Here is a 27,574-nt window from a genome sequence, read left to right on the forward strand (position 1 = left end):
ACATGGCCAGAAAAGGGGGGCCTCAAGGAGGCCCCAAGTATCCGACCTGCAGCCGTGACTCCTTCAAGCACACACCCACACACAAGAGACCCCCAGCCCCGCTCTGTCTGCGGCCCCTCACGCCGCCACACCTCACTCCAACCTTACAACGGGACCAGGGGCTCCTCCACAGGGCTTCCCCCGGGCTCCCCCGGCTCTGCCGCGTCCCTCAGCCCCCCGCGCGCCACCCCCTCCAGCAAAAAGAGCAGGAACCTCTGAAAACACAGACACCCCTCCGCTGGGAATGGAACAGTCCGAGCACCCCAGTACCCTGCGAGAGCCGGCTCCCGCCACTTCCACCTCCCCCGCCCCGCGGGGGGTGCGCGCTCCCCCAGGGGAGGATGGTAGCGCCCGCCTCCCCTCAGCCGGGAGGAACCCGCCCGCTTCAATGGAGGGTCCGGCGCGGCACCTCCACACACACACACGCTGTCCCCCCCCCCGCACCCCCGCAATGGACGGGTCCAGCCGGCCACCCCGGAGCCGCACAATGGCCGGAGCAAAGTCCCGGTTTGTCCCTACCTTTGCTCAGCTTCCTCCTCTTCCCGGGGCCTCCCTCCGCCGCCTTCCCCAGCGGCGCGTCCGTGCTCGCTGCCCCAGGACCGGCGGCCTCCGACCGGGAAGTGCCCCAATGTGACACCGCCGCTATGGAAACCCTCCCCGCCCCCGCCCCTCCCACAGGGCTGACCCGCCGCGGCCGCCATCTTGGGCTCGGGACGAGGCGCCTGCCCGCGGCCGTGAGCTGCTGTGGGGAAAAACGCAGGACGGGCCTGGAGCCGCTCAGAAACTCCTTGGCTGTACTCCGTGAGCCACCAAGGCCCTCAGCATGGACATCCACTCTCCTGTGTCCAGTTCTGGGCTCTTTAGTATGACAAAAACACCGGGATAAGTCAAACTCTTTATTTTATAGTATTGGGGAGCAGGCGTTACTTTATTCCCAGCTGGGGTGCATAGCAGATAACTCCAGCCACATACACTCCACTTCCAAAACTTTGCATTCACACATTTTCAGCAATTTACTGTTCATTGGTTCTAAATTGCATAATTCTCTTCCTTAATTACTATTCTATTAGTTATTGGTTTCTTGCTTCTAGTGCTAATTAGTCCACATTTTTCAGCCTCTGTATCAATTCTTCCCCGACAGAGTCTACAATGCTTAGGCTGAATTGTCTTTGTTAGTCTCTTCTGGTTACTCCAATATGACCTTGGAGGGCCATAAATTTTGGATCCTTGGTGTCCAGCGTTCCTTTGTTCATTGAAGTTTATCAGGGTTAGTTTAGCAAAACTGAGAGTTTCAATGATCTAACAATACATCTGTCAAACTTAGTGACGTGCTGGCTAAAGTGGAAAATTATGCTGCTTAAGACTAATACACCGCTTTTGATAAACTAAAACAATTACTTTAATTAATTAATTAGGAAAGTGATATAATTTCCAATAATTTCCTCTGTTTGGAAGTGATTTTAATTATTTAAGATTATTTCCACTTAAATCATTGAATATTTGGCAAGACTTATCACAACGGACAGTGCAGCACTGGATGGTAATGAAGCCACGCAACTGGGATCCTTGTCCTGGATATTGGCCAGAGGATCAGGAAAAGACCAGGAACTCTCAGGCTCTGGAGGCAACTCTTGTCAAGTGTCAGGGAAAGATACCTTTGCAAGGAATACTTTTTTCAGTGCTCCAAGACAAGTGGAACACTTAGAAGGTACCTGGTGCCTGAGAGAATTAGCTGGGCTGGAGATAATCTTTGCAGATAACGAGCAATTCCCTAATAATCCAGACAGCGTCCACTGTACACAAAACATGTGGTCATGTGCCAAGTCATTGGGAGTACTGGCATGGAAGGAGGGAAAAGAAGAAGTGGGCATTCTGGTTTGGCAGACTCCAAACACAGGAAGAAACTATCTCCACCTCATTATGGGCCTACATCTCATCCATGGAAAGACTGACGGAGGATTTCTGGAATTCAAGAGAGGAAATTAAAAAGGGCCACCAGAAACTTTTAGAGGAGCTTAAAGAGGAAATTTTCCATGCCTTACCAGTACAGACCAGAGTCTCTGCTATTCGGAGCAGGCATCCCCCTGCTCGAGGGAGAGGAGACACTCCACAAGGTAACCTGCGGTTTTAACAGCAGGGAGAAGACATGAGGAGTTGGGATGGAAAACCTCTGCCCTGGTGGGTTTTCCAGGTATGTTAGTTGAGAGGAGGAATGACTACCACAGGAAGCTCTTAGAGGATAAATGCTCCAGTTTCCTGTGGGCAAGCCCCTAGGCACAGTAGAAAGGATGATGTTATGTCCAAACCTCTCCAGGCCAGGAGGGACAGAGGTCACTCACATAGCTGGGAGGTCGGGTACAGCTCCCACTCCTCGATGTGTGACACTTAGCCATTGTGTAAGAAGATCAGGAACCTGGAAAACAAGCAGGATGTAGAAATGGAGATGGATGGAACACAGCTTCACATCAGAGAATGGAAGTGGACAATCTCTTCTGTTCCTTCTGGAGTAGGGGACATCCCAGTCCTGGATGAGGACAGATGATGATCCCAAACTCTCTCTGTGCTCCTCAAGGCAAGAAAGAGGCTGTCCAAATGCTTCCCAGCAGCAACATGCTCAGCCAGGCCCTTTCCCTCTGCTCTGAATTCCCTCCATGCCACAGCCAAGGGAAGAAAGGGAAGAGAAAACATTTAATTTGTTCCTTCTTTCTGCAAAAAATGTTATTTTTGGAGTCTTTGGGGCAACAGAGCAGAACATCGTGACTTGAACGTGAAGGAGCTGGGCACAACTCCAGGGCTACACCTGCAGCCAAGTGAGAGGAGGAGAATCCCTGGTGCCTGTGGGGAACAGAGCGCTCCAAGGGGTACCAGGAGCTCTGAGGTGGCATCCCACAATCTGGATAAGGCACCCACTTAGTGCCACGTGCCTCTGAGTAACAACTCCAGGCCCTGGAGCTGTAGAAAAGTGCAGAACGAGGGATCAACCAGGAGTAAAATTGCAATATGAGTAATAAATTCATCTCATTTTCATTTATTAAACACAGATCAGATAGAACTTAGCATAATTTACAGCAGACCCAGAGTGATTAAATTCTTTATCAATCTCTTCAGGAAGACCACAAGCCTTTTTTTTTTAATAGATCAGAGTGGCTCTGCCCCTTCTTTATTCCCAAAAAAGCTGCTCCTAAATTTCAATATCTTATAAGCTTAAATGCACTCAGCTGCTATACCTGCTGCTGGGTTTGCTTTTATTTATTTTCCCCAAAATGAAAGTGGTTGGTTTCAGGTGTTAGTTCCAGCCCATTCCTTGCCTGATCATGTCATTGCCATTTCCAGGAGCTCTGCAGAACTGATGATTTAGGCAGAGGTTTACATCAGCCCATGGAGACGCTTCATTACATAGGAAGGGCTGTGTTAAAAGCAGGAGTCAGGTGGAGCTTGGAGTAGGAGGGTTTGCCCTTTGCTGCACTATTTCTGGCTGCCTAAAGGACTGATTTCCTTTTGGTTGGGATTGTTCGCTTTGCCCTCAGCCAGTGCCATTGTCCACAGGCTCTGCTGGTTTGTTGAGGTTCAGGTTTCACCCATTCAGGCCTGTCTTCCTGCTTTTGGTGGCTCTGGCCATGGGAATCAGATTCGAATGTGTGCTGTGCTTGATGCCTGATGAAAGGGGCTATTTCTGTCCCTCTGTCTGTCAAGACAGATTTTCTTAATTCTCCTTCCTTTTCTTCCCAAATTTTCGATCTCCTCTAGCATTTTCTTGCCTTTTCCCATTCACCTTCTTCTGTCTTACTCTGTTACTTCAATATTCTTTCATTTCCTTCTTTCTCTCTCTCCTTTTATATGTTGATTTGCCTTTCAATATTCTTTATCTACAAAAACTACACACAGAACAACATCTAATAAACTTACACAGTACAAAACTCCTTTTTTTAAAGGTCTCCTTAATAACAAGTAGTTTTTCAGTGCACTGAGAAACATCACAACACCAAAGATGTGTCACTTACCTATATATCCTGTGTTAAAGAACTTCCCATAGATCCTTTTCTACATTGTGTACGTAGGCAGTGCACAACTGGCTGTGCACAGTAAATTCAAAACCCAGAAAGCCTGGCTGAAGGAGACACATGTGGCTGTATCTAAACTGAAGCACAGGATGGGCTTTAAAACATGAATTGGGATATTTGCTTGAACCTGAGTTTTAGATTCTTTGTTAACAGGATTTAATCCTGTTCCCACAGCAGAAGGCGGAGGGAATTGGTGAAAGAGAGGGAAAAGCTATAATCAAATCATACAGCCTTCAAATCAAGGAAAAGTAGAACATAAAACAGAGGAAGAAAAAGAAGAGATTAGACAGAAGATTAGATCTTATTGGCAATGATGCAAAACAAAACGTCAGCTTCATCTTTTGTGTGCCTTTATTGTGATTTTCCAGGAGAGTAGCTGAAAGACACATTTTTATAAAGTGCAGATCTGATGTAGAGTTACAGTAAGACAAGAAACCAGGAATCTCATGATGGTATTTATAGAGTCAGCGCTCAGAGCACAGTCATTATTAAAGTTTATTATCACTCACTTATAACCACCAGAATGTCAAAAGCAAGTCAAAGTTAACAGAAATAGAATCATTTCTTAGACACCAACAAATCTAAAAGCCTCAAGGGGAATCATTTTCATGAAGTTACAAGCGAATGAAAACAGGAACCTGTAATAAAATGTGTCAATACTCTGTGCTGTGATAGTGTATCCTGCAAAAAGTGTAATTACTTCTCTAATGTTGTGCAAAAGTTAAGTCTTTATGACCTTTTCCATTTGCTGCTGAAACCAGCAGAAAGACAAATGTGAATGGCTGATGGAGCAGAAATATATTCAGTTTGTTCAGGTAAAGCTCCTTGTGAAAGATCAAAATAATTTTTTTCCAGCAATGTGATATTTAGAGTCTTTTCCCAGCTCCGCTTCATGTAGAATTTCTGTAGCACAACGTGAAGTGGGGGATGCGACTTGAGCTTTGCATTTAAACACATTCTTCCCCCTCTGCCTTGAGCCATCTGTGTTCGGTCAGCCTCCTGCTCGGGGTAAAGCAGCGTGAAAGTTTCCTACGAAGCCTCAACTGCAGGAATAGCTTGCCAGGGAAGTGGAAGTCCTGCCGCACTTATCTTTTCCCTAACTGAGCCCATATGGCAACCGTAGAGTGAAACAAGCCAACAAGGGGTGGGCACGCTCTCTCAAGCTGTTTCACACCCATAAGAAACACAGTTCGTTTCCCAGGGAAGGGCCACTGCTGCATTTCCCAGGGTCAGGCTGCTCAAACACAGGGACATCAAGCTTACTCAGGTTCCTGGCCAGTGAGGAAGGTGTGCTCACAGATCCTGCTGTGGCTGGTGTTTACACCAGGTGCCTCGTTTCTTCCTGTAGGGAAGCCAAGGTCCCTGCACACAACCACCATCACTAATAAAGGCACCCCTCACCTTTGGCAAACAAAGCCAGCTTGAGGCTGTAAAGCAGAATGAAGCTTCCCAGATTTTCAGCAAATACCTTTGAAGTGTAAATATGCTTTATCCTTTTTATGCAAGGAAGAGCTTTGTGAAAGGTGAGGCATCAATTGACTACCAAATAACAGGCTGTTTTCAACAAAGTTTCCTTACAATCCAGTAATTTACTATTACATCCAGAGATATTTCTCCTTTGGTAACCTCAAGATAATAAGCGGGATTCAATCTGACCACACTTCAGATCCATCAACATCATGAAAGGTGGATTTTCTTAAATACTGGGTTGAGGGGAAAGTGAATTTGTGCAAGGACGCACATACCTTGAGATATATGAGCCAATCAGCTTAAATGTTGTTTTGCCCTGACCTGACAAGACTTGCTGTCTGGTAACACATAATCTCTTTTAATGTACTCCCGGGAAGGTGATGGCTGTTTGAAAACCTTTCTGAACTGCAGTTTATCTCTATGGCTGACACCTGAATAGAAAACACACAGCTCTCTGGAAGCCCCAGGACAAGCAGGTATTAGTAGGAGTCCACATTGATTCAGGAGACAAATGGATAAGGAAAGACTCTGAATCAACTTGCTGTAGGTTTTGTTCAGAAGTTTAAAAACTTGTGTGTCGAGGATTTTGAAGCGGGCGCTGCCCATGGAGACACCTATTTCACTGAACAAAGCCATGAGGCTTTGTTCTGCACATCAGGATGTTATCCTAAGAGTGTGCTGCTCTTATTCATCTCCGTCAGAGTGATTTCAAGTTGTGCATTTAAGACTCAAGTAAGCTCCTTTGCAAACACTCTTGAGAATAGGATCAAAATGGGAAGAGATTACATGTAATCTAATTATGTTAGGTTCCATTTGAAATCCTTCAGTGTAAAAATTAAAAGAATACGACACAGCTTTGCAATATGCTGTAGTTCACATGGAAGTGACATGAGCATGTGGAACTGAGGCAGCATGGGAGAAAATATCATGTGTTGGGTGTACAGCAACATTTGCTTTAAATAATCTAAACCTCTGGACTAGAATGGTTTGGTGAACTAAAAATAAATTCTAAGAACTTTACGCCCTCTGTCATTAATGTGACACTGGCCTTTGCCTTTTATTGTCTGGCCCAGCTTACATCAAAAAGCTGGTGATCAAGAGCTCTATATCAATCAATACCAAGCATGACACTGGTCAGCAAGGTTGTGCCTGGAGCAACACTGACCCCGAGGATTGGCACCTGCTCATGGGACAGACAGGGAATTCTTGTTGCTGAGTGCTCTGTACCTTTACACCATAACATTCACCTTCTGGTAAGGGCTCTAAGAACATTCAGAGTCACTAGAGATTGTTTTGAGTAATTCTTCATTTTCACAGTCTTTCAGAATCACACAAGTAAATTAAATTAACAGCTGTAGGATAACAAGCAGCAGTTTCACTGAAATTGCTCCACCTTGTGATCCACACTGAATCAGGCCTCAAATTATATATTGAAAGTCTGATACTCACAAGCGCTCCAAATGTGCTTGGAGGGAGGACCTAGAAACCCTGAGGTCTCATTCCCCTCATGCAGTGGGTGCTGCAGATGATCTGGGGAGGCTCACGTGTGGTATTCTCCCTCTGTATCACCACTAATGCTCCCAATCCATGTGTGATCAAATTTAGAGGTGGAATATGTTTCGTTTGTCCGTTAGGTTTTGGGATGGAGCCTGTCCTTCCCAGACTTGAACCTGAGTGCTACTCAACTTCATGAACTGCTCTGTGAGATTCCTCAAAACTGGGATTGTAGAAAAGTTCTTCAAAATGTCTTGTCCAGTTCTACTTCCATTATTCTGAGTTATGTCAAAACTGGATTCAAAAAACAGGTTCCTTTCTCTTTTTGAATGCAATCTATGAGCTTAAGAAGTTTCTACAAAATCCCCCTGAGAAGGTCAAATTTCTCTTCAGATTTTACTCTGACATTAGCAAATGGATCAAGCTGGAAAATTCAGATGTGCTTTTTGTCCTCCACCACATCACTCACATTCTAATTCCATCTAATTCTACAGATCATTTGCCAGGGCTGTTTCTAGCCCAGTTCCAGACATTTGGGCACATCTTGATCTCCTGTTGCTGGGTCTGATCACAGAACAGCATCAGGAGAATCCTCATGTTATGGGCTCTACCACCAAAAGAAACAAATACAGTTAAAACAATGAAATAAGTTTTGTACCACTTGCTGGCCAGATGGTATTGTGAATTGTTATAATTCATCAGCAAAACAGAGGAAGGAAGTGTTTTAAAGCAAGATTATATTATTTTCCTTGAGTTCTTATTATGAAATCTTCCTGAGGTGAACTTTCAAAACTTGAAAACCTTTCCAGAGGGAATGAATGGAACAGGGCAAACCGGAGACTTGCTGGGGAGTAGTTAAATACAAGGAAAAGGAATAGTATGCCAGTGAAATAAAGGAAGAATTCATTACCAAACTTTCAGTTTGGGAAGACAAGTGAAGAAAAATATAAGTGATTAAAAAAAAGAAAAATACATAAAAATATATGGTGTTTCTGTCCTCTTAAAAATTCTAGATTGGAAAGCACCCAGGTCTTCCCTCCCACTGGAGGGAAATAAGCCTGAAAGCTGAGAAAGCAGATAAGGCCAGCAGTGACATATTCACTATATAGGGAGGCTGCAATATTTAGCAAATTACTGCCAGAAAAGTGCCTTAAGATCCTTAAGAAAAAAATGCTGAGAAAAATGCATTTTATTCTTTCTGTCACTTAAGAAACAAAATACATTTGAAAACCTTGAGAAAAAAATTGTGTCTTAAATGAAAACGACCCATGGCCATTAAGTTCACTCCAGTAAAATAAAACACATCCTGTTTTTGTAACGTTTTTATACAAAGCAGATCCTGGACTGTATAGACTCTTTCCAGCCAAGGATTTGACCCATAGCTGAATTTTTATTAGAAGCAGGGGAGGAGGTAATGGAAAATACACAGTGCTGCTGCTGCTTCAGTTAAGATAAAGGGTGAAATCTGAATTTGGGAAAATGCAGAAAATGAAGTACGTTCATTGTACTGTCTCCCAACTAAAATTAGTTGCTACAAAGAGTTTAGAAGTCCTCTGGCAGGGCAAACATAGCTACGGTATCAGTTAATTAAATGACACAAAATGCGTCACCTAAAATACATCCTGGACTTTCCACACAGTCAGGAAAATCTGTCATATGAGCTGCATCAGCCTTTTCTTGATAATTTTGTTCTGAAACAGCTGCATTGAGATAGAAAAGGACAATCATGCTGTGTCCTGCATCAGTCATCACCAGGTCTTTTCCATGGGAAGAAGGAATTGTTGGTCACACCCCACACCCATATTGTCCATAAAGAAATCTTTTTTTTTCTTGTTGTTTAGGCTTTGTAGGAGAGCTGGGAAAAGTCTGGTATGTGCAGAGGCTCCAGGCAAGCCATAGACAAACAGAGCCACAGGTGTAATGACTGCTTATTCAGAGTTCTGAACTCTGTTCTACAGCCTGGTTCCTGCAAAAAGTCAGCTGAGAGGATCCCTTCCTCTGGTACCCACTTTGGGTGGGATGGATCTCACTTAACCTTAGGTTAAGGTCCTCATGTGCTCAGTGCATGTGCCTGTGTGAAAACCTGGTGTCAGGGCTCCCATTCTGGGGCTGGAGGGCACTCAAAGGGCTTGAGGGCATGAGGCAGCCCATTATACCACACTTACAGGTCCCTGGATTGATGCCACCCTAAGCCCTACTCCCCAGACTTCCTTTGATTACAGTGGGAGATTGCTCCAGAAGTACTCGCTCAGCTCTGATGACCAGCTCTGGAGCCCTCTCAAGCTGAGGAGCCTCGGTGCCACCTCACAGGTCAGCACCTACGTGCAGACACCTAAATTTAGGTGTCCTAATCTGCGTGCTGAGTCTAACCTTTACATTAGGTAAATGAATCTGCTTCCAGACAACTTGGTAGAAACACAGGTTTAAAATCCAGATTTGAATGACTTTGATGAAGTAAATGGAGAGAAGTAAAATGTTTGGAAAATATCATCTGAAGTGCTGAGAACTGAGTATAAACCAGTACAAGAACCAAACAGGAATCTGCTCTGTCTGTGTGGTATCTAGTCTTTAAATATACACTTACCTCCTACTCATCTGTTCAGGTGCCAGAACAGGATCTGCATTTGTAGAAAAAGATCAAGCTCATTAGTACTTTTCATGATTATAAGGCTGTTATCTATTTTTGAATAGAAAAACACCCTTTGTCATTGTTCATCCATACTGAAAAGAAAGTGTTTACATTAAAGATTCTTAAAGAATCTTAAAACTGAAAGATTCTTGGTATTTCTGTTGCTAATAAGAATCAAGGATTTACAGGTTTTAGTGTTTTCAGCTGGTAGCATTGTGTGTCCACGTGTTAAACACTTGGCATTTATACAGAGCACAAAACATCAGACAGTGTATTTTTGCCAGAAATGGTCCATGTAACTGAATGTTTTCAATGCTTATTAAAGCATTCTCATGCAATGACAATGGGTGTCAGACAAACACCATGCAATCAGGCAGCACTCCAAATCTGCTCCTGTGTTCGAACTGGATATTGCTGATAATTATCCTCTTCCCAACCATATTATCATAGAAAACATAACTGGAAGGGACACTGAGATGGGCTCATCCACTGCATTCTCCCACCCCCAACTGGATCAACTACACCTAAAACTTTTAAGTAAGTACACTTTTTAAAAATGCATTAAAATAATACTTTGTTCTCTATAGTTTTTATTGCAGGATTGGACATTGCTTGATTTCCTTTTGGGAGATGGGAAATGTATCAAAGAAATATGTCAAAAAAACCTCCACATTTTTCAGTACATTTGTAATCTTGGACAGAATGCAGCTACAAAGTACCTGCACATACAAAGAAAAGGAGACTGGCTTTTTTGTTCCAGCTGTCATGTTTGGACATAACTGGAAGGGGAACAGTAGAACTTAAGGATATGGAGAATTATTTTTCATCTAAAGCCTGCCTCTTCCTACAAAGAGTAATAAAGACTTCTAATGATAATAACAGGTGTCCAAAAGCCAGAAACTATTTCTGAGTAATATCAAGTCATGCAGGTCTAATAACAGGAACAGAACCAAATTACTCTCTTGGATGCATGTTAGTGTTTTTTTTACAAATGAGTGGAAGCTGTAGGTGTGCAGCTGAGCAGGATGTAGTTCAGAGCCTGCAACATTCCTGGTAACTGAACCCCATCCCATGGTGAATCAGTGTGAAGCTATAAAAAGAAAAGGGGATTCCTCGAGATAAATTCTAATCCCTGCTTGAGCAGATGGAAGAAACTGACAGAGAGCTCAGTGTGTTACAGGAGAACTCCCTCAGCACAGGTCAGATCCTGAGGTGGCCTAGAGCTGATATAGTGAAGAAATAAGGGGGCATCAAAACATCTCATCAATGAGGCTGTGAGCAGCCAGATCTCATTTCAAACCAGCATTAGAGGGGCTCCAGTTTAGTGTGTGGATACCCACCTTTGGTTCCCAAACTTGAGATCTGGGGCAGTATTTTCAACGTAATATTGCAAATATCCCTCTGTACTCTATGTTTCACTCCTTAAATCTGCTTAAAAAGGAAGTTCAGAAGGAAAAAAAAAACAAAACCAAAAACACAACTATAGATGCTCTGGCACACACCTATACTGAGAACAATCCCCATTTCTGGGGGAACCAGCTCTCAGATGGGAAAGAAGCATGAGAGCATGAGAGCAACTGTCAAGGCAGGAGTGACAGCCACCCCCAGAGCCACTCTGCAGTGCTGGCTCAACATTCACCCACATCCACTGGTTGTTTGTTCCAGCCCCTGTGCTCAAAATCTCCTACATCAGCTTCATTCCACTCCTGGGACTGTTACTCCAACAATCCTCTTTTCAGTGTCTCTTCTCCTTTCTCTCCTCTTTCTGTTTGTGTTCTCAAACTGACTCTTACATCACCAAGGTACTGCGTGCTTGCTCTCAAATTACAACCTTCACTTTACAAACACATTCAGTTGCCTTTCTCCAGCTCTGAGCTTTTTTGGAGCAGGGAGTACAGTGTCTGCTGGGGAGAGCTTTGTACTTTCTCAGCCTTAGGCACTGGTATAATAAACATGATTTACCTTCCTAATGTCCCTGTAATTTCACTTCTATGGATTGGTCCAGATCTAGACAACTGATCAGTGCTAATGTGCACTGAAGAAAAGCAGTTGGTCTTCCAGAACCAAAAAGCTGTGCAATTGTGTACCTCTGTAATTTTGGGAGCTCTGGGGATTCAAGGTGCTATCTAAATTCCTTTTTGTACTGTTGTGGCTCTGAGACTGCACAGATGATATCACAGAATCCCAGATTGCATTGGTTGGAAAGGACCTTAAAGATCATCTAGTCCAGTTTGGATGGCACTGCATATCCCAAAGCTGAAAGTAGGTCTTACATGAACTGAGCTGCCACCAGCGTCAGTGGTTGAAGCTTGTTGTGCCAGGTCCAGCAAACTGGCAGATGGAAACCTGATGACAGTGAAATCTGTAAGAATCCAGCCACCAGCTTCAAACTGAACTGGGATTCAGCTGCCTGCAAAGTCAGAAACTCTTCCACCCTCAGCAATTCAAATGAAACCTTGTGCTACTGTCAAAAACCAAATCTGTATGTTCATGAAAAACGTGAAGAACTTGAAAAACTTCACAGCTGCAATTAATTCATATAATCCTATTTCATTTATCTCATGTCCAAATACGTGCTGTTCATCTCCCTGAAGGTTTCCTGCTGGGAATAGTTGTGTCAGCTGAGGCACCCAGATCCTAGAGCTGAACATGCCAAGCACAAAAAGTAGTCCTGAAACACGGAGAAATTAAAAAAAAAAAATATATATATATATATATATATATATATAATCATAGAATATCCTGAGTTCAAAGGGACTCGCAGGGATCACTGAAGTCCAAATATAAATAAATTTACTACTTGGGTATGGTCTTCTTCTGCCTCCTCCAGAACTAAGCACATAAACACTGATGAAGGAGAAAAGTAGGTGGCCATGTTTAAAAATAAGTGATAAATTAAACTACATTATTTCAAAGAGCCCTAGACAAGCCCTCATATTTTGCATACTGTACAGATCTAATTGAACAAATCATGTACCCAGATTTAAGTAAATTAATGTCAGTGAGATTAAGTAGGATGTAAATCGAGGAAGCATTTGATTTCCTTGCCTCTGATGAGAAGAGAGGGAGGACGTCTCTCCTGCTGTCTTGTGAAGCCCAAGCCCAAATTTCTCATACAAGTGGAATGAAAAAGTGAAAATAAAAACAAAGATAAACTAGTCACTCAGCTGTTTAAAAGAAATGAAACTCTAAAAAATCACTAATGGGATTAGCTCATTAAAATGTTCATTGATAATTGATAAACCCATTGCCATATTAAGAATCTTTCCAGTACTAATTGGTTCAGCTCTCAATAAAACAGATGGATAATGCTGAAAATCTCTAGTTCACTGTAGTGTTGCTGTTGTGCAGGAGGCTGTTCATGAAAACAACGGCATCATTTTAAACGTGGGAGTTTAACAAGATTGTGAAGGTTATTTTAGCCTGGTTTAGCCTGGAAATAGAGTCAGACCTTGTGTCTCCTGCTACGTTTAACACTGGGCTGGGGTTCTCAGTGATCTTAAGTATCCACCTCTCCTAAGAACACGGAAGGCCAGACAGAGACTGGAGACCCAAATTACCCCCTCGAATTAGAGAAGAGCCACAGACTTCACTGGGCACTGCTGTGTTTGACCTGCCAAAAGCCTGCACTCTTCCCACCACAGCATGTTTGCTCAGGAAGACTGAAGGAACAGGGGGGAAGCAGGAGGGCAAGCGACATGGAGTGTCAGGGATTTTTATCCAATCAACTCGAGTTCTTTCTTCAACTACAGGACTAGTAAACACTGTTTACAGCTAATTTGAATTCTGTCATGCACTGTCACAGTAACCTGAAGCTCCCCACGTACGTAAATCCTCTCTCCAGTGTGTCTGTGTGGCACAAACACAAACACCTCGTGTCTCAGCTCCCTTCCACAGCCCGTAGCTCCTGGCTGGGTGAGAGCAGGGCTGGCTCTGAGAGCTGTGTGTCAACTGGCACACCCATGGACTGGTCAGGAGGTCACACCAGAGAGAGCATCACTGAGCCTGTGCTGCAGCCTTTTCCTCAGGAGAAGCATTCATTTCTGTCTGTTAGTTCAGCAATAATTTTCCTGCAACTTTTAACAGCTCTTCCAATCTCCTTGACAGATCCAGGGGACTGGCAGACATAATTTCCTGAAGCCTTTTCTTTTTCCTTCAAAACTAAAATAAATGATTATAAAAATGCCCCTTTTAATTTGTAGGTTAGTATTTCCTAAACACAGAATAATTTTCTTTGCTCATTATGCATTACTGCTTCCTCTGCTTGGAAACAGGAACCACGAGCACTTTGACACAGAGAGTTACAGGATGTTTCTCCACAATATCAGACAGCTGTGCTGGATCAGGCCATCGCTCCTTCCTTTGTGCCAACACACTGTGAATTTAACATGTGTGGCCTTGAAAAGATGAAAGTGTGTGGCGAGAGTATCGGGGCCAGCTGGATGGTCTGAGCCCAACCTGCAGCCCAGCCTTTCCTTCCATAAAGAAAATGCACAGAAGCAGTTGGCAGCTTTCCCCGGTGCTCCTTGTCCTGCCTCCTGGCTGCCACGTCTGACACAGCACCGCGAGATAAGATGTAAGATAAGGTAAAATACACACCATTGAGATATGTAAGTCAGCCCAACACAGTAATGAGCAGCGTTCTGTGTCAAACCCCTTGGAAGAAATCTTGCAAGGACACATAAAAAACCTCCCCCTTCTCCTCCTCCTGCTCCAGAGTGGTGTGGACATGACTGGCTTCAGCTCCTGACTGAACTAATTTTTTTTCTGGGACTTCAAAAACTTTTCTACCCAAGGTGGATGTTGTCTGTGTTATCCCTGTGCAGCTTCTAATGTTGGTGGTGCCAAGGAAGCATTAACTATTAGGATTCTGTCATTCTCAATCTCATTTGTAAGAGTCTGGTATTCTTACTGGATAAAAATCCAATTTAATTGAAAAATTAATATTTTCCCTGGTTCTAATATGATGGTTGTAATGAGATGAAAAGGATTGAAAGAAAATGAAACGAGTTGAAAATTAGCCAAGGGGCAGGAAACAGGTGAACAAGAAAAGTCCAGAAAATTCAACATATTTTGCTACAGTAAAGTAGTTACTAGCAAAGGCAGGGACAAGCTGGTAGAGGGTGCAGTTTTGTGGTGAGAACTGTCATTTGCAGAAGGGGCTTGGAGCAAAACCAGGCCACAACAGAGCGTGCTCCCAAGTATGGACAACTTTAGGCAAACTTTTGTTCTTGGCCATGAACAGTAGCTACAATTTACCTCTTCATTCACAGCAAGGTTTTTGTCTGTAACCAGAGCAGAGAGGCACTGACATCTGGAAGTGGATCCTAAGATAGAGAATCATTAGGCTGAGAGGATTCTGATACTCCCTTCTTCCATTGAGATCCCTGGGCTTAGGTCAGTATTTGTACCTTTCATGTGGCTGAGGAGAAAGTTCACATGCCCTGCAAGAGGCATCAGACCAGTCTGCCTTGGTTATCAGCTGCTGATTTGGGCTGGGACAGAGCTGGATTTCTCCACAGTACCCTGTATGGGGCTGGTTTGGATTTGTGTTGGAATCAGTGTTGATAGATCAGGGATGTTTTTGTTATTGCTGGGCAAGGCTTACACACAGTCAAGGCCTTTTGTGCTCCTTGCCCCATCCCACCAGTGAGAAGGCCAGGGGTGCCCAAGGAGTTGGGATGGGTCACAGCCAGGACAGCTGACCTCAAATGACCCCAGAGATACCCCAGGCCATACGGGATCATGACTGGCATGTAAAACTGGGGGAAGGAAGGGGAGGACATTTTGAGTGATGGCATTTGTCTTCCCAAGTCCCTGTTAGAGCAGAGCCCCGCTGTCCTGGACATGGCTGAACACCCGGCTGCCCATGGGAAGTGGGGAATGAACTCCTTGTTTGGCTTTGCCTGTGTGCACCATTTTTGCTTTACCAACTGAACTGTCTTTATGTCAACCCATGACTTTCCTCAGTTTCACTCTTCTGAGTCTCTCCCTGATCCTGCTGGGGAAGTGAGCGAGCGGGGCTGTCTCCAGCTGGGGCTAAATGCGGACACTGTGCAGTGATCGGAGAGCAGGGGGAGCCTGCAGGGGCACCGGGAGCAGGCAGATAATTCAGACACTGCTCAGCCCTGCGAGGGAGAGAACGTCCCTATTGATTGTGTAGGGAGCCTTGCAGGATTACACATCTAAATTGGGAACTTAAGGTTAGATCCTCTGAGGGAAGGAATGTATATCACCTTTTTTCCCAAGCCTGTTATAGCCTCACATATTTTATAATTCTGGTCATTGTTCACATCTTAAGAATCTTACCTACAGGAAAAAAAAAAAAAAAAAAACAACTAATGCTAACACCAGGGAAATATACATCATTTTAACAGTGAGGACAATATAGGATAAAAGATGAGTGTAGGGAGGATAAGAGAAAGACAGCAAATAAAGAGGAGCAGGAATGGGTGTAGTGACAAAAGGGCTTTCCTTGGTCGGTCACCTGGTTCACAGGCAGAAGGGAAAATAAGCAGCACCCATTACATGGAGCAGTGCTGCCACACAGTGTCTGGGAAACAGCCCTGAGCTGGAACTGCAAAACTGCAGCAGAAGTGACTCTCGGAGCTTTGTGTTTAATGTCAAGAGCAAACAGGACACTGATTGTTTGCTGAAGGCATGCTAAATGTAAAGGCAGGAGGCAGCAGTACAGACAGGGAAGGACCTGATCTGGGCCTGACTGGCAGGTGATTAGCCTGGTTCAAATTCAAATTAGGCTGCTGCAAATTCTTAATGACAGTCATGGAGTTAAAACTGGATTCAAATCCTTTCTTTTAGCAGAATAATCAGTACTTTTAAAAATACATAACTTTCTCTTAAAGTACATGCTAAAATTTCTGATAGTCTCCTATACATTAATCCTGTAACTCATTTTTAGTTACTACTTCATAATTAGTAATTAGAGCCTCTATAAAGAGAAGGATAATATATAAATTACCTTTCTCAGACTTTTCAAAGAACAAAGCCCAGGGCTAGGACTCAGAGGAGGTTTGGTAGCAGAGTGATGGGAATTGGAGGTGTGGACAACTAAAGGGGTTTCATGCCCTTAGAAAATCCCAGCACAAGTAAGTAATTTCCTGAAGTTTCTGTGCTATTTATAACCTAATAGCAATACAGAAAACATAAATTGTCTAAGGACACAATAAAAATTGTGTTACACAGATAGCATCCATCCTGTGGTGCTGGGACTCAGCTCAGAATCCTTCCTAAATAGAAACAAAAATGCAAAATCTTTTTTTCATCTTTCCTTTAGTCAGTCCTGGAGGGTTCCACATCAGAGAAACCATGATGCACTAGTCTATCTCTTTGCTAGCAGAATTTACAAAGCAGGGAAATAAATTATTTTCCTTGGCCTGGGTGCAAGAACAGGACCCTGCTCACCCTGTTATCCTGGAACTACTACACACCTGAGCAGAATTAAGCAGTCTTTGAGTTCTAAAGGTGCCAAACTCCTCTGGCTCCCAGTGGGATTCGAATGCCTTCAGCGGTGTTGAAATCAGGTCACAAGATCCTCTGGGAATGACAATGTTTGACAAGAAATAATCTGCATGAAACTCTGCTAAGGATATGTCTGCCTCGTGTTCCATAAAACAGGCCCAAGTTTTCATCATAGCATTCCAATTAATAGAAATGTCTTTATGGATAAATCTACTAATTTACATACATGTATGTGGATGTATTTTACATTTCAGCTGCATCCCAACAAGCTCTGCCTTTGCCCTGGGTGGACCTGCTATTTATAGCAGCAGGTGCTCCTGCAGGATTCATATCCCATCTGGGCTCGCTGAAAGCCAAGGCAATAATGACCCAAATAAATACCTTGCTTCATAAAGGAAGGGATCCCATATCTTTACTGTCCATGCATGCTATCTAGAAACATCACAATGGAGAGCACAGAGGGCTTTACAGCAGCTAAGCACACTTGAATCTCAAAACATCTTTTCCTGCACAGCATGACACCCTGATAGTTTCTGGAATGATCTAAGGATGAAGACATGTCATGTCCTTTGTCATTTCCCTTTTTATTTTTTATGAGGATCGATACAGCTAAAGGTTAGAAAAGCCCCATCTGGTACTTGAAATCCTAGCTTCTGGCTGTCTCCTGTTGAAAGTGTGAGCTCAGCCACAACCACAGTGCTGCTGGCAAATGCTATGAAAAGGAAATCTGCCTGAAATCGGAAAGTTTTTTCAGTACTTTCTCAGAGAAGACAGCAGCAGATCCCTAAATGCATTGGGGAAGCTGCAGCCAAAAAACAATCTGTAATGGAGGTGGGTGTGAAAGGAAACATGAGATTGTCAATCAAATTTAAAAAGAACTGAATTTCCAGAGAGCTGGAAACACTGTATAAAAAATAAGCTTTTTGGAGAAGACCACAAAAATACTCTTTCCTTGGAGATGGACAGAAAAGGGACAAGCAGATGGAGAAAGAGAAGGAACTGGAAGAAAAAAAATCAGGTGCTATTCACAAGTTTGAAAGAGGTCAGTAGTCAGAGTTTCAGGGGATTGGGAACTCCTCCCAGAGAAAGCAAACACATTGTGTTCTCAGTGTGCTGGCCTTTGCCACACCAAGCAGGGAGTTTGAAACTGCTGAGATCTATATGAGATGATCTCATTTGCTTATAAATGGGATTTTTTTTTTTTCCCTACAAATTCCTATTGCATACTAAAAGTACATTTTGGAAGAACTTTTCAGTGAATGACCGTGAGGTACAAACAACCCTGAGAAAAAGAAAATGGTCACGTGGGGAAAGCCCAGAGCAGAATTAGCTCTCAGGTCTGACAGTGACCTTCAACACTGAAAAATGTACATAAATGTACATAAACCCACTGTGTCTCTTACTGCAGAGCCACAAAGCCCAGGGATCCAAAGGGTCATTGTGTTAGGCTACATCAAATCAGTAAGCAGAAAGTGCATCCCCACACTAAGCTGTTAATATCTGTGTAAGTAAATACATTACTAAACACAAAATTCAGATGGTTCTTTTATGAGGCTGATACTCACAACTGAGAAGCCTCAATTGCCACTCCAGTCAAAAAAGCTGCAGGGCTTCAACAGACCTTGATGAAAACTGGAGACACATCTGGGAACCTACAAGTACTTTGCAACAACTCACAGGGAGAAGGGAGAACAGGGAGATCAGGAAGTGGGAGCACAGATTTACATTTACAAGGAGCATATGCTGGACATAAATCTATTCCATTTTAGGGTACCTGTATTGAAAAAGGCTGCTTGGTCTTTTGGCCTGTCAGCATCTCCTGGCAGATGAGATTGTTCCCTAGCTGCCTCAGCCACATGGCTGCCCCTCTTAGCTTGACTTCTGGAACACAGGTGACCAGAAGCATAAGCAATACTCAAAGAGGAGCTGTGAATGTACCTGTAAGTCCTTAAAATACTCTGAATTTCAAAATCACCAAACCACCTCTTAAAATCACATTTGCCTGTTTTTCTTCTTGAATGCATCATATGGACTACAGACAGACTCTGCAGAAACAATTAGAACACACAAGGCCTTTCCCATGACAATTTCTCGATGATGAGTTCCCAGTGAATAAATTATGATCTTCTTAGCTCCCAAGTAGCCCTGCAGAATTGAATTTCATCTCATGCCAATTACTCTGGGCCTCAAAGTGATGTCATTTTCTCAGCATTACACTGCTGTCCTCTCTGTCATGGCAGATCTCACCCAGTGCCACGGATAAGTTCACTCAGCACAGTCCTAATCTCCATGCCATGGGCACAGATGCAAGTGCTCAGTGGAATCTGAAGAAATTATCACATTTCTGAGTGCTCTCCAAGGCCCCAGCTACTCATTAATGATACCACTGCCCACCAGGCCTTCCAGCGCAGGAGACAGGTCTGAGAGCAGGGCTGAGGGAGCCTCTGTGTGTGTGGTCTATACCAGGAATAATGTGTCCAGCAGCACCGGAGAAGTGGGCACTGGTGAGCCACACCTCGAGTGCTGTGCCCAGTTCTGGAGGGCAGGAAGGGCATTGAGGTGTTGGAGGTGTCCAGAGAAGGGCAGTGGAGCAGGGGAAGGGGCTGGAGCACAAGTCCTGTGAGGAGCAGCTGAGGGAGCCGAGGCTCTCAGCCTGGAGACAAGGATGCTCGGGGTGACCTCTCTACAGGAGGGTGTAGCCAGGTGGGGGTCAGACTCATCTTCCAGGCAACCAGCGACAAGAGGACATGATCTTAAGCTGTGACAGGAGAGGCTTGGGTTGCACATTGGGAAGAATTTCTTCACAGAAAGAGTGACTGGACACTGGGGCCGCCTGGGGAGGTGGTGGAGTCACTGTCCCCGGAGCTGTTTTAGGAAAGCCTGGACGTGGCACTCAGTGCCACGGTCTGGTTGACAAGGCGGTGTTTGGTCACGGGTTGGACTCGATGATCTCAGCTGTCTTTTCCAACCCGATCGATCCCGCGATCCCGTGCCCCGGCAGTACCACCAGGCCGCGGTGAGGCGCGGGCCGCGCTGCCGGCCCCGGTGCCGCCGAGCTCCGCCCGCCCGGCCCGCTCCGCCCCCGCCCGGCCCGGCCCGGTCCGAGCCCGCAGCGATGGCGGCTCGGCTGTGCCGCCTGCGGAGGCCCCTCACGGCCGCCTTCAGCAGCGCCGCGGCCGCGGGAGCCGGGCAGGCCCCGCCGGCGGAGCCGCTGACGGAGCTGCGGCAGGCGGGGGGCGTGCGGTGAGCGGGGGCGCCGGGGGCTCCGGGACGCGGCCGCGTTCGGAGCCCGGTGACCTTAACCCCGCTGTGTTTCACGGGTTTTGCAGCACCATCGTCCTGAACAACCCGCGGCGGCGGAACGCGCTGTCGCTGCCCATGCTGCAGAGCCTGCGGCGGGACCTGCTGCACGACGTGAAGAGCCGGGAGCTCCGCGTAATCGTCATCGCGGGTACCGCTGGGGCGGGCGGGCAGGCAGGGGCACGCAGCGGGCAAGGCGGAGCTGAAACACAAACCTCGCTGGAAATTACAGCAAACGGGGCGGGAAGGGACCTGTGTGGTTCCCCAATGCTCCCGTGGTCTCCCGAGGCTGTCTGGACCCGGCAGACCTCCCTGTCAGGCTCTTCCTGTATACTCACCCCAGCTTCCCCTCTCTTGTACTTAATTCCTCATTCCTAACTCGGCATTAACGATTGACTGGGGTTTTGTTACGCCTTTGGTTTTAGCCAGCATGTCTAAGCATTAACACACTTCAAAATGTCAGCATTTCAGTCGGGGTATGAGGGTGTTTACACTCGACAGTTTAGGGTTCAGGTTAATTTGTTTCAAGATAGTATGTAAAGAATACTTAAAAAAAAAGAAGTTCTAAGAGTTATCAAAGTAAAGCATTAACATCCCCATGCAGAGGTTTTGTGCAGGATCAGGCAGAGCTAGGATGGTGCCTGTTGCCCTGTTGACAGGTACAGATTGTGGTAAAAAACAGAGTTTCTGCAAATCCAGTGCTCTGTTTGCCTGCTCTGAGCAAGGATCAGCCTCATCGTTGCCAGTGGTTTGTCAGAACTATTTTAGAAGCACTCCAGTGAAGGAGAGATCGCGATATCAATACCACAGACACCTATGACCCAAGGATGTAAAAGAGCCTCTCTCAGAGCCTGTTAGTTTCCTTGCATTTACATATTAAGCTGTAGAGTTCTTAAAGATGAAACTTGAGCCGTACTTAAGCCATCTTTTTTCCTCTGCTATTTTAAGATAACCTTCCTCTGCCCCCCCTTCCACATATCTCAGATAAAGTGGTTTATTAATTTAGGATCATGCTGTTTCCTATACGTAGGGGAAAAGTGTGTGGGAGCACACACACAGGAGTGGAAGTGAGCTGATTTCACAGGGGTGAGTTTTAATATACATATTCCTCATTTCAAACAGCAGTTAGAAATTTCGCAAAACACTGAAGGCTCTTCTTTGGGAGTACAGTGCTCTGGGAATTTGTGAGCACAATTACATTTGGTTTTCTAGAAATTGCATTTTTCTGTTTATTTCTGATTCCCCAGCTGAATAAAACACAAAAGCAGAATTTTCAAGAAAATAAGATTCCTCAGAGAATGCTTTGGGCCTTTAACATAGACTTTTCAGGAGATTTTTCCATGAGGTTCAAATGCAGATTTAATTAATCTCCAGATATAAATTGCCAACCCCATGAGTTGACTGACAGTTGTGTGGTTATTTCTGGATAGATTGTGTCTCAATAATCTGATTCATAAAAAACAAGTCCCGAGGTAAGGTTTACTCTGCATGGGTGTCTTCAAATGCCATATCCATACAAATATCTGAAAAGTTCTGAAGGATTGGGAATCATGACATTGGTTCATTCGAAGGGCAGGTAGTCACATGACGAAGGAAAACTGTTGTAAAGATTGTGTACCTGTACAGGGTTTTTTGATCTTAGCAAATCCAAAGTTTAGTTCCACAGAAACGTCCTCTTTTGCTGCCCAAACCCTGAACATGCTTTTGGGGGTTCTCTAGAGGACAGTTTAGTAGTGGAGAGGTCACTCCAACAACCCTTCTGGTTCTCCTGTAGCAGAATAGCCTTTTTTCTTTATTTTTCCATCGTGACCTTCAACACCATGACAGAAAAAATATTGATGCTTATTTAGCAAGAGTTAATAATTAATTCTGGGTACAACAAATAGGGACTAAGTATATTTATCAGTCTGAGAGTAGAGCACTCCAGCCTTGCTCCAGCTGATAAATTTGTGTTGCACCAAGGAGCTGTTTTGAACATCTTTACACTAAACTGGGCTCAGAGGTGTGAAGTGCATTCTTTTTAACTGAGTGAAGTGTAATGGAAGAGAAAGAGACTTTGAAAAGTGATAATGGGTATTACTGTGCTTAAACAGCAGCAATTTAAAGTTACTGCAAATGCCAGAAGGCAATATTTTGGAATTCTGTTCAAAACTCCCTCCCCAAACTCCTTTTTGAACATTGACACATCATTGACATCCCTTTAGCTGGGACATTGATATGCTGCAACCCATGATTTCTTTATTAATTCAGACTAACTCTTCCTGAAATTCTTCGCAGCTGAAGGACCTGTATTTTGTTCCGGCCATGATTTAAAGGAACTGTCAAGTGAAGATGATGTGAAACATCATTCCCAAGTATTTGAATTATGTGCAGAGGTAAGCAGTTCTTGAGTGCCTCTGCCTTTGGCTGGTGTTAAGAGCAAGCGTTGGTTTAAGGAGGGACAGCATTGGTCATCTGCTTGCTAAAGTACAGATTATTCCTTCAGAGTCCTTCAGATTCCTTGATTTTTGCTGCTGTGCTATTTTAATGCCCGATCCTGGTGAAATTGTGTTTTCCCTGGACTTCTCTACATGTAAATAGAAGGGCTAAAATGCCAATGTGCATGTCTCCAACAATGGGCACAGTCAGGGTGTGCTCCTTTGTTTAGCCAGTGTTCCTTGCAGCTGAGTATTTGGGCTAGATCTTTTCTAGAAGTCTAGGGATAACCACCTTCAAATCACTTATGATCAAATGTTCTTTCCCAGCATTTATTTAGTTAAAAGTTCAAGATCAGCTTAAACATCAAGTAGACAATGTGAAGGTAAGATCTGACTCACTGGTTGTCCAAGTTCTTGTTAAAGACACAGGTCAGGGAGGTGGGGAAGTTAAAGTGAATCCTGGAGCCTTTGGAGAGAATGGTAAAATCCCCTCTGATATAATTTAACCCGTAATCCTCCTCAGTGTGACAACAGTGAGTACTTTGAAATGTTTTGTTCTAGTTCCTCCAGTATTGATGATCTCTAAGACATTGCTGAGCCCATATTTAAGGAATCCTGTAAAAGCCATGTGTAAAACCTACAAGCCCTTCATCATCCTTTCATCAGAAAGGAGCCAAGATCCAAAAGTTGGGGTGATTTTTTTTGGTGAATAGAGGAAGATACTTCTGATGGCTGATCCAAAGCAGGATTGTGTCTTCCTGAATTTCCATACTGACCATTGTCTTTTGTACATGCAGGTTATGACTTTAATCCAGAAACTTCCAGTGCCAGTGATTGCCAAAGTAAACGGTTTGGCTACAGCAGCCGGCTGCCAGCTCGTGGCAAGCTGTGACATCGCAGTGGCAAGTGAGAAATCTCAGTTTGCTACTCCTGGAGTAAACATTGGGCTGTTCTGCTCCACCCCAGCTGTGGCCTTGGGCAGATCTCTTCCAAGAAAGGTAAGCTTCCTTCGACGATGTTCTTCAGATAATTTTGCAAAAAGTTGGTTCCCATGTTAGGAGTTTTAGTTCCGTTGCCTGAACTTTATTTTCCTGTGGTGCAGCATTCAAAATACTTTATTTCAAAAGGCTTCTCCATAACTCTTTGGACTGGGAAAAATAATGAAGGGTGAACTCTTGTTTAGGAAAGGCAGCTTCCTACTGATGCGACTCCAACCAGCACGAGCTCATCCCAGCAGCTCAGCAATCCCTTTCCTTTCCAACAGACAGCTCAGGGCTTTAGCCAATGATGTTCTCCCCTGAGGAGGAAACCCCTGCAAGTTCAGGATAACAATCCCACCGAGCCATCAATTCTTGCCAGGCAATGACATTTCACTGCCAGCAGGATCTGCCTGGCTGTAGATCAAGATGCTTTAAATAGCATCTAAAACGCTCCTGTTTTATGTCCTACTGATTGTGGCTGCACATCTCCCACAGCATAAAAAATAGTACAATCTATAAAGCTTCCATAACTGAGAATAGAAGTTTTAAGTTCTGATGCAGTTGGATTCATGCAGACAGACGGTCCAAGCCCAGCAGGGTTCTGCTGAGATGCAGTGACTGAACTGCACACATCCCACTGCTGGATAAGAGCTTCTACTTGAAATTTCCCATCTGCAGGGACATCCTGTTCAAATAGAGTCCATGGGGGATTTTTCCAAGTCTGCTCTCATGTGCAGTTGTAGCTGTTTCTGAATTAGTAATTCTGGGCTGTAGGATTACCTTTTTAAAATGTGTGGGAAATACTTTTCTCTGTGCCACTTTTCAAAGCAATAAGAACATTCCCTACAGTTCCCAGAATTGCTGATTTTTTGCCTTTTAACAAAAGAAGTGTTGCCATTGTAGCTACCAGAGCAAAGATCCTAATGAGGATAATCAGCTTTTATAATTCAGGCATTGGTCAATTGCATCAGGAGTCTTGGAAAACAATCTTTATTGATACATAACATTGAATAGTCACTGATTATTTAGGGGATTTTTTAGTTTCAAACCTCAAGTACCAGATGCTGAAAGCAGCAAGAGACTGAAATAATGTGGCTATAAAAAGTCCATATTTAAAACCACTCATACTAAACTAAAAACTAGGACAGGTGTTTTCAAAAACTGCACATATGCCCAGCTTAAAATACCAGCTTCTGTCATTTGACTTTGTGGATGATCCACCTCTCTTTTAATTCCTACAGCAATCACTAGAGACTGTGGGCTTTTGAAGAGAAACCCTGGGGTGTCAGCCTAGGACAGCTGGAATCAGTGGGCAGGTTTGAAGAGACCAGCTTTAGACCCGGTCCTTCTCTTTGCTGAGACCTCTTAACAGATCCTTGACAGTTTTAAAGACCAAAAGATTTAAATCATTTGTGAAAAGGGTAACTTGTACTTGAAGGAGGAGGCTGAAATTCCCCAAACAAAGTGAAGTACTGAGGCAGTTGGGTTGAGCTAATACAGTGTTTTTCCTTGTTCAGGTGGCACTGGAGATGCTTTTCACGGGTGAACCTCTCTCTGCCCACGAAGCCTTAATGCACGGGCTCATCAGCAAGGTGGTGCCAGAAGACAAGCTGGAAGAAGAGACCATGAAAATCTCTCAGAAGATATGTGAAAGCAGCAAATCCGTCCTGGCCTTGGGGAAAGCCACCTTTTACAGACAGATATCCCAGGACCTCGACACTGCTTACAAAATAACTACTAAGGTCATGGTAGATAATTTGACTTTGAGAGATGGGCAGGAAGGCATTGAAGCCTTTGTTCAGAAGCGTAAGCCTGTCTGGTCACACTCTCAGGAGAAGAAATGACTCCTGTCTCTAAACAAACCTTAGCTGTGCTTTATGATTCTTCACGCAGTTGCCTTTGGGAACTATATTTTTATTCTTACTGAAAGTTAAATTTCTCTTCCTTACAAATGCCAGACACAATAAATTTACTCTTAAGTATGTAATAAATGTTAAGAAAAATAAATGCTAAGAGAATGGGTTTTCTTAGCAGTGAATTTAATCTGTGGTTTTAGAAGTAACTCTGTGCTGCAAAAATCAGTTTAACTTGTCTGATGTTACACAGGGAGTCATGGGCTTAGAGAGAGCTCCGATCACCTTGTTCAGAATCTCCCCTCCATAGTTCTGGATGAGAATTGCTATTTATTGTTATTAATAGAGAATTGAAGGGCTTGGACACATTCCAGAGGTGATGGTAGTACGTATAATAATGGATTCTGGGACGCTTTGAGTGTTACAGACAGAAGCCTGTAACAGTTGTCCATTGCTCCTCGTATCTTCTTTTGAACTGTATGTGTCAGCAGTTTGTCCATACAAATCCTGATTTTCCGCCATCAGTTCAAGCACTTATCCCAGCTCTAAGGAGTTTTTTTAACTCCAGGGAGGATGAGCATGGGTTGGGGTGAAAGCTATGTCTTGCCCCAGCTGTACTTTTCAGGATGGTGTCTTAATTGGGAAGTCCATCCTTGTTCTCAAAGCTGGGCTTTTACCAGCACTGGAGCAGTTCAGCCATGGATTTAAGGACTTGGCAACTTCCAAAAAATGAGGTTCAGCTGCTCCCACGGGTAATCAGTTGCAACCTTCCAGGTGAATTTTTTATTAATGTCCAGTCTGAGCCTTGAAGCAGCATTTTATGGCCATTTCCCCTGTTTATGTTATTTGGCATTATTGAGAAACTTCAGCTCCATTATCTGTGCAACTCTCTTCAAGCAGTCAGAGGCTGCATGTAGACCACAATTAGATTCCTCTGTGCCAGACTGACAAGCTCTGCTTCCCCCACCCTTCCTGTAGGTCATGTTCTCTGGGTAACCAGTTCTGGTTTTTCCACATCCCTTTTGTACTGGTTGTGCCAAAACTGGGCTGTATCCTAAATATGGCCTCAGCAGATTTGAGCAGGGGGAAGTAAAACAGTCCCTCCATGTGCTGGTCTGTGAGCAGTGCTCAGAGTGTGTTTTGCCTGCTCTGTGATGAGAGTGCACTTCTGGCTTGGATTCAGTCAGGCATCCCCTGGGAGCCCATTTCCTGCAGGACTGTGCCCTACCAGTCCACTCCTCACCTGTTCTGGTATCCTGTACTGGTTATTCTTCCCAGGTGAAGAAACTTGCATTTCTCCTTGGATTGTGGTTGGTTTGGATTGAAGCCAGGCCATTTGAGGTGTCAGCCATTGCCCAATTTCACAGAATCTCAGGTTTGCTGAGGATGTGTTACTGATGGCAGTACCGGATGAAAGGAGCCTTGGTATCAATCCATGGTGATCAACATGGGATGACCTCCCAGCAAACACAGTTTTTCTGAAGTTCCACACAGCAAATCATGAGGTCTCATCCATCTCATCCATAAACAGACAACTAAGCAAGACCACATGAATCACAGTATGGATGGGCCTTTTTTCTTGACAGTAGAAGCAGCCTAAAGGGCTTGGTGCAGACTTGAATGTCTTAAGTTACATCAAATTAATCCTACCTATGGCTACTAAAACTCCAGATGTGGAAATACCAATTATACATATACAGCCCCGCAAAGCAAGTCCTTCTTCCATCTCCACGTTCAAAAGAAAAAACTTTTCATTTCTGCTGCAAGTTTTAATTTTAAGAATAGAAACTTTAACTCACCATTAAACTGTTTCACATTAAATGTGAAAAATGCTCATCATTGGCACTAGCTG

General features: G+C 44.2%; 2 protein-coding genes across 2 annotated transcripts in view; one reads left to right on the forward strand and one right to left on the reverse strand.

Annotated features, from left to right (window-relative positions):
- Nucleotides 1–666, reverse strand: part of USP6NL (USP6 N-terminal like) — a 111,886-nt gene extending 111,220 nt beyond the window's left edge. Inside the window, exon 1 of the mRNA XM_040062624.2 lies at nt 559–666. The gene's annotated coding sequence lies outside the window, so the exon portion shown is untranslated. The remainder of the gene's footprint in view (nt 1–558) is intronic.
- A 19,620-nt stretch (nt 667–20,286) lies between these two features.
- ECHDC3 (enoyl-CoA hydratase domain containing 3) lies at nt 20,287–25,895 on the forward strand. Its single transcript, XM_040063131.2, has 5 exons — nt 20,287–20,415; nt 20,502–20,623; nt 22,750–22,847; nt 23,687–23,887; nt 25,387–25,895. Exons 1-5 carry the CDS (start codon nt 20,288–20,290, stop codon nt 25,711–25,713), a joined length of 876 nt encoding a protein of 291 aa, XP_039919065.1. The 5' UTR covers nt 20,287; the 3' UTR covers nt 25,714–25,895.
- Nucleotides 25,896–27,574: the final 1,679 nt, after the last annotated feature.

The sequence above is a fragment of the Hirundo rustica genome, chromosome 4, assembly GCF_015227805.2.
Source record: "Hirundo rustica isolate bHirRus1 chromosome 4, bHirRus1.pri.v3, whole genome shotgun sequence".
In the NCBI taxonomy this organism is placed as follows: domain Eukaryota; kingdom Metazoa; phylum Chordata; class Aves; order Passeriformes; family Hirundinidae; genus Hirundo; species Hirundo rustica.

Excerpts from the sequence above, each read along its gene's own strand:
- ECHDC3 (XM_040063131.2), top strand. The coding sequence starts at position 20,288 with ATGGCGGCTCGGCTGTGCCGCCTGCGGAGGCCCCTCACGGCCGCCTTC. Across the intron at positions 20,624-22,749 it reads CCGCGTAATCGTCATCGCGG|CTGAAGGACCTGTATTTTGT; the intron begins GTACCGCTGGGG and ends AATTCTTCGCAG. Across the intron at positions 22,848-23,686 it reads TATTTGAATTATGTGCAGAG|GTTATGACTTTAATCCAGAA; the intron begins GTAAGCAGTTCT and ends TTGTACATGCAG.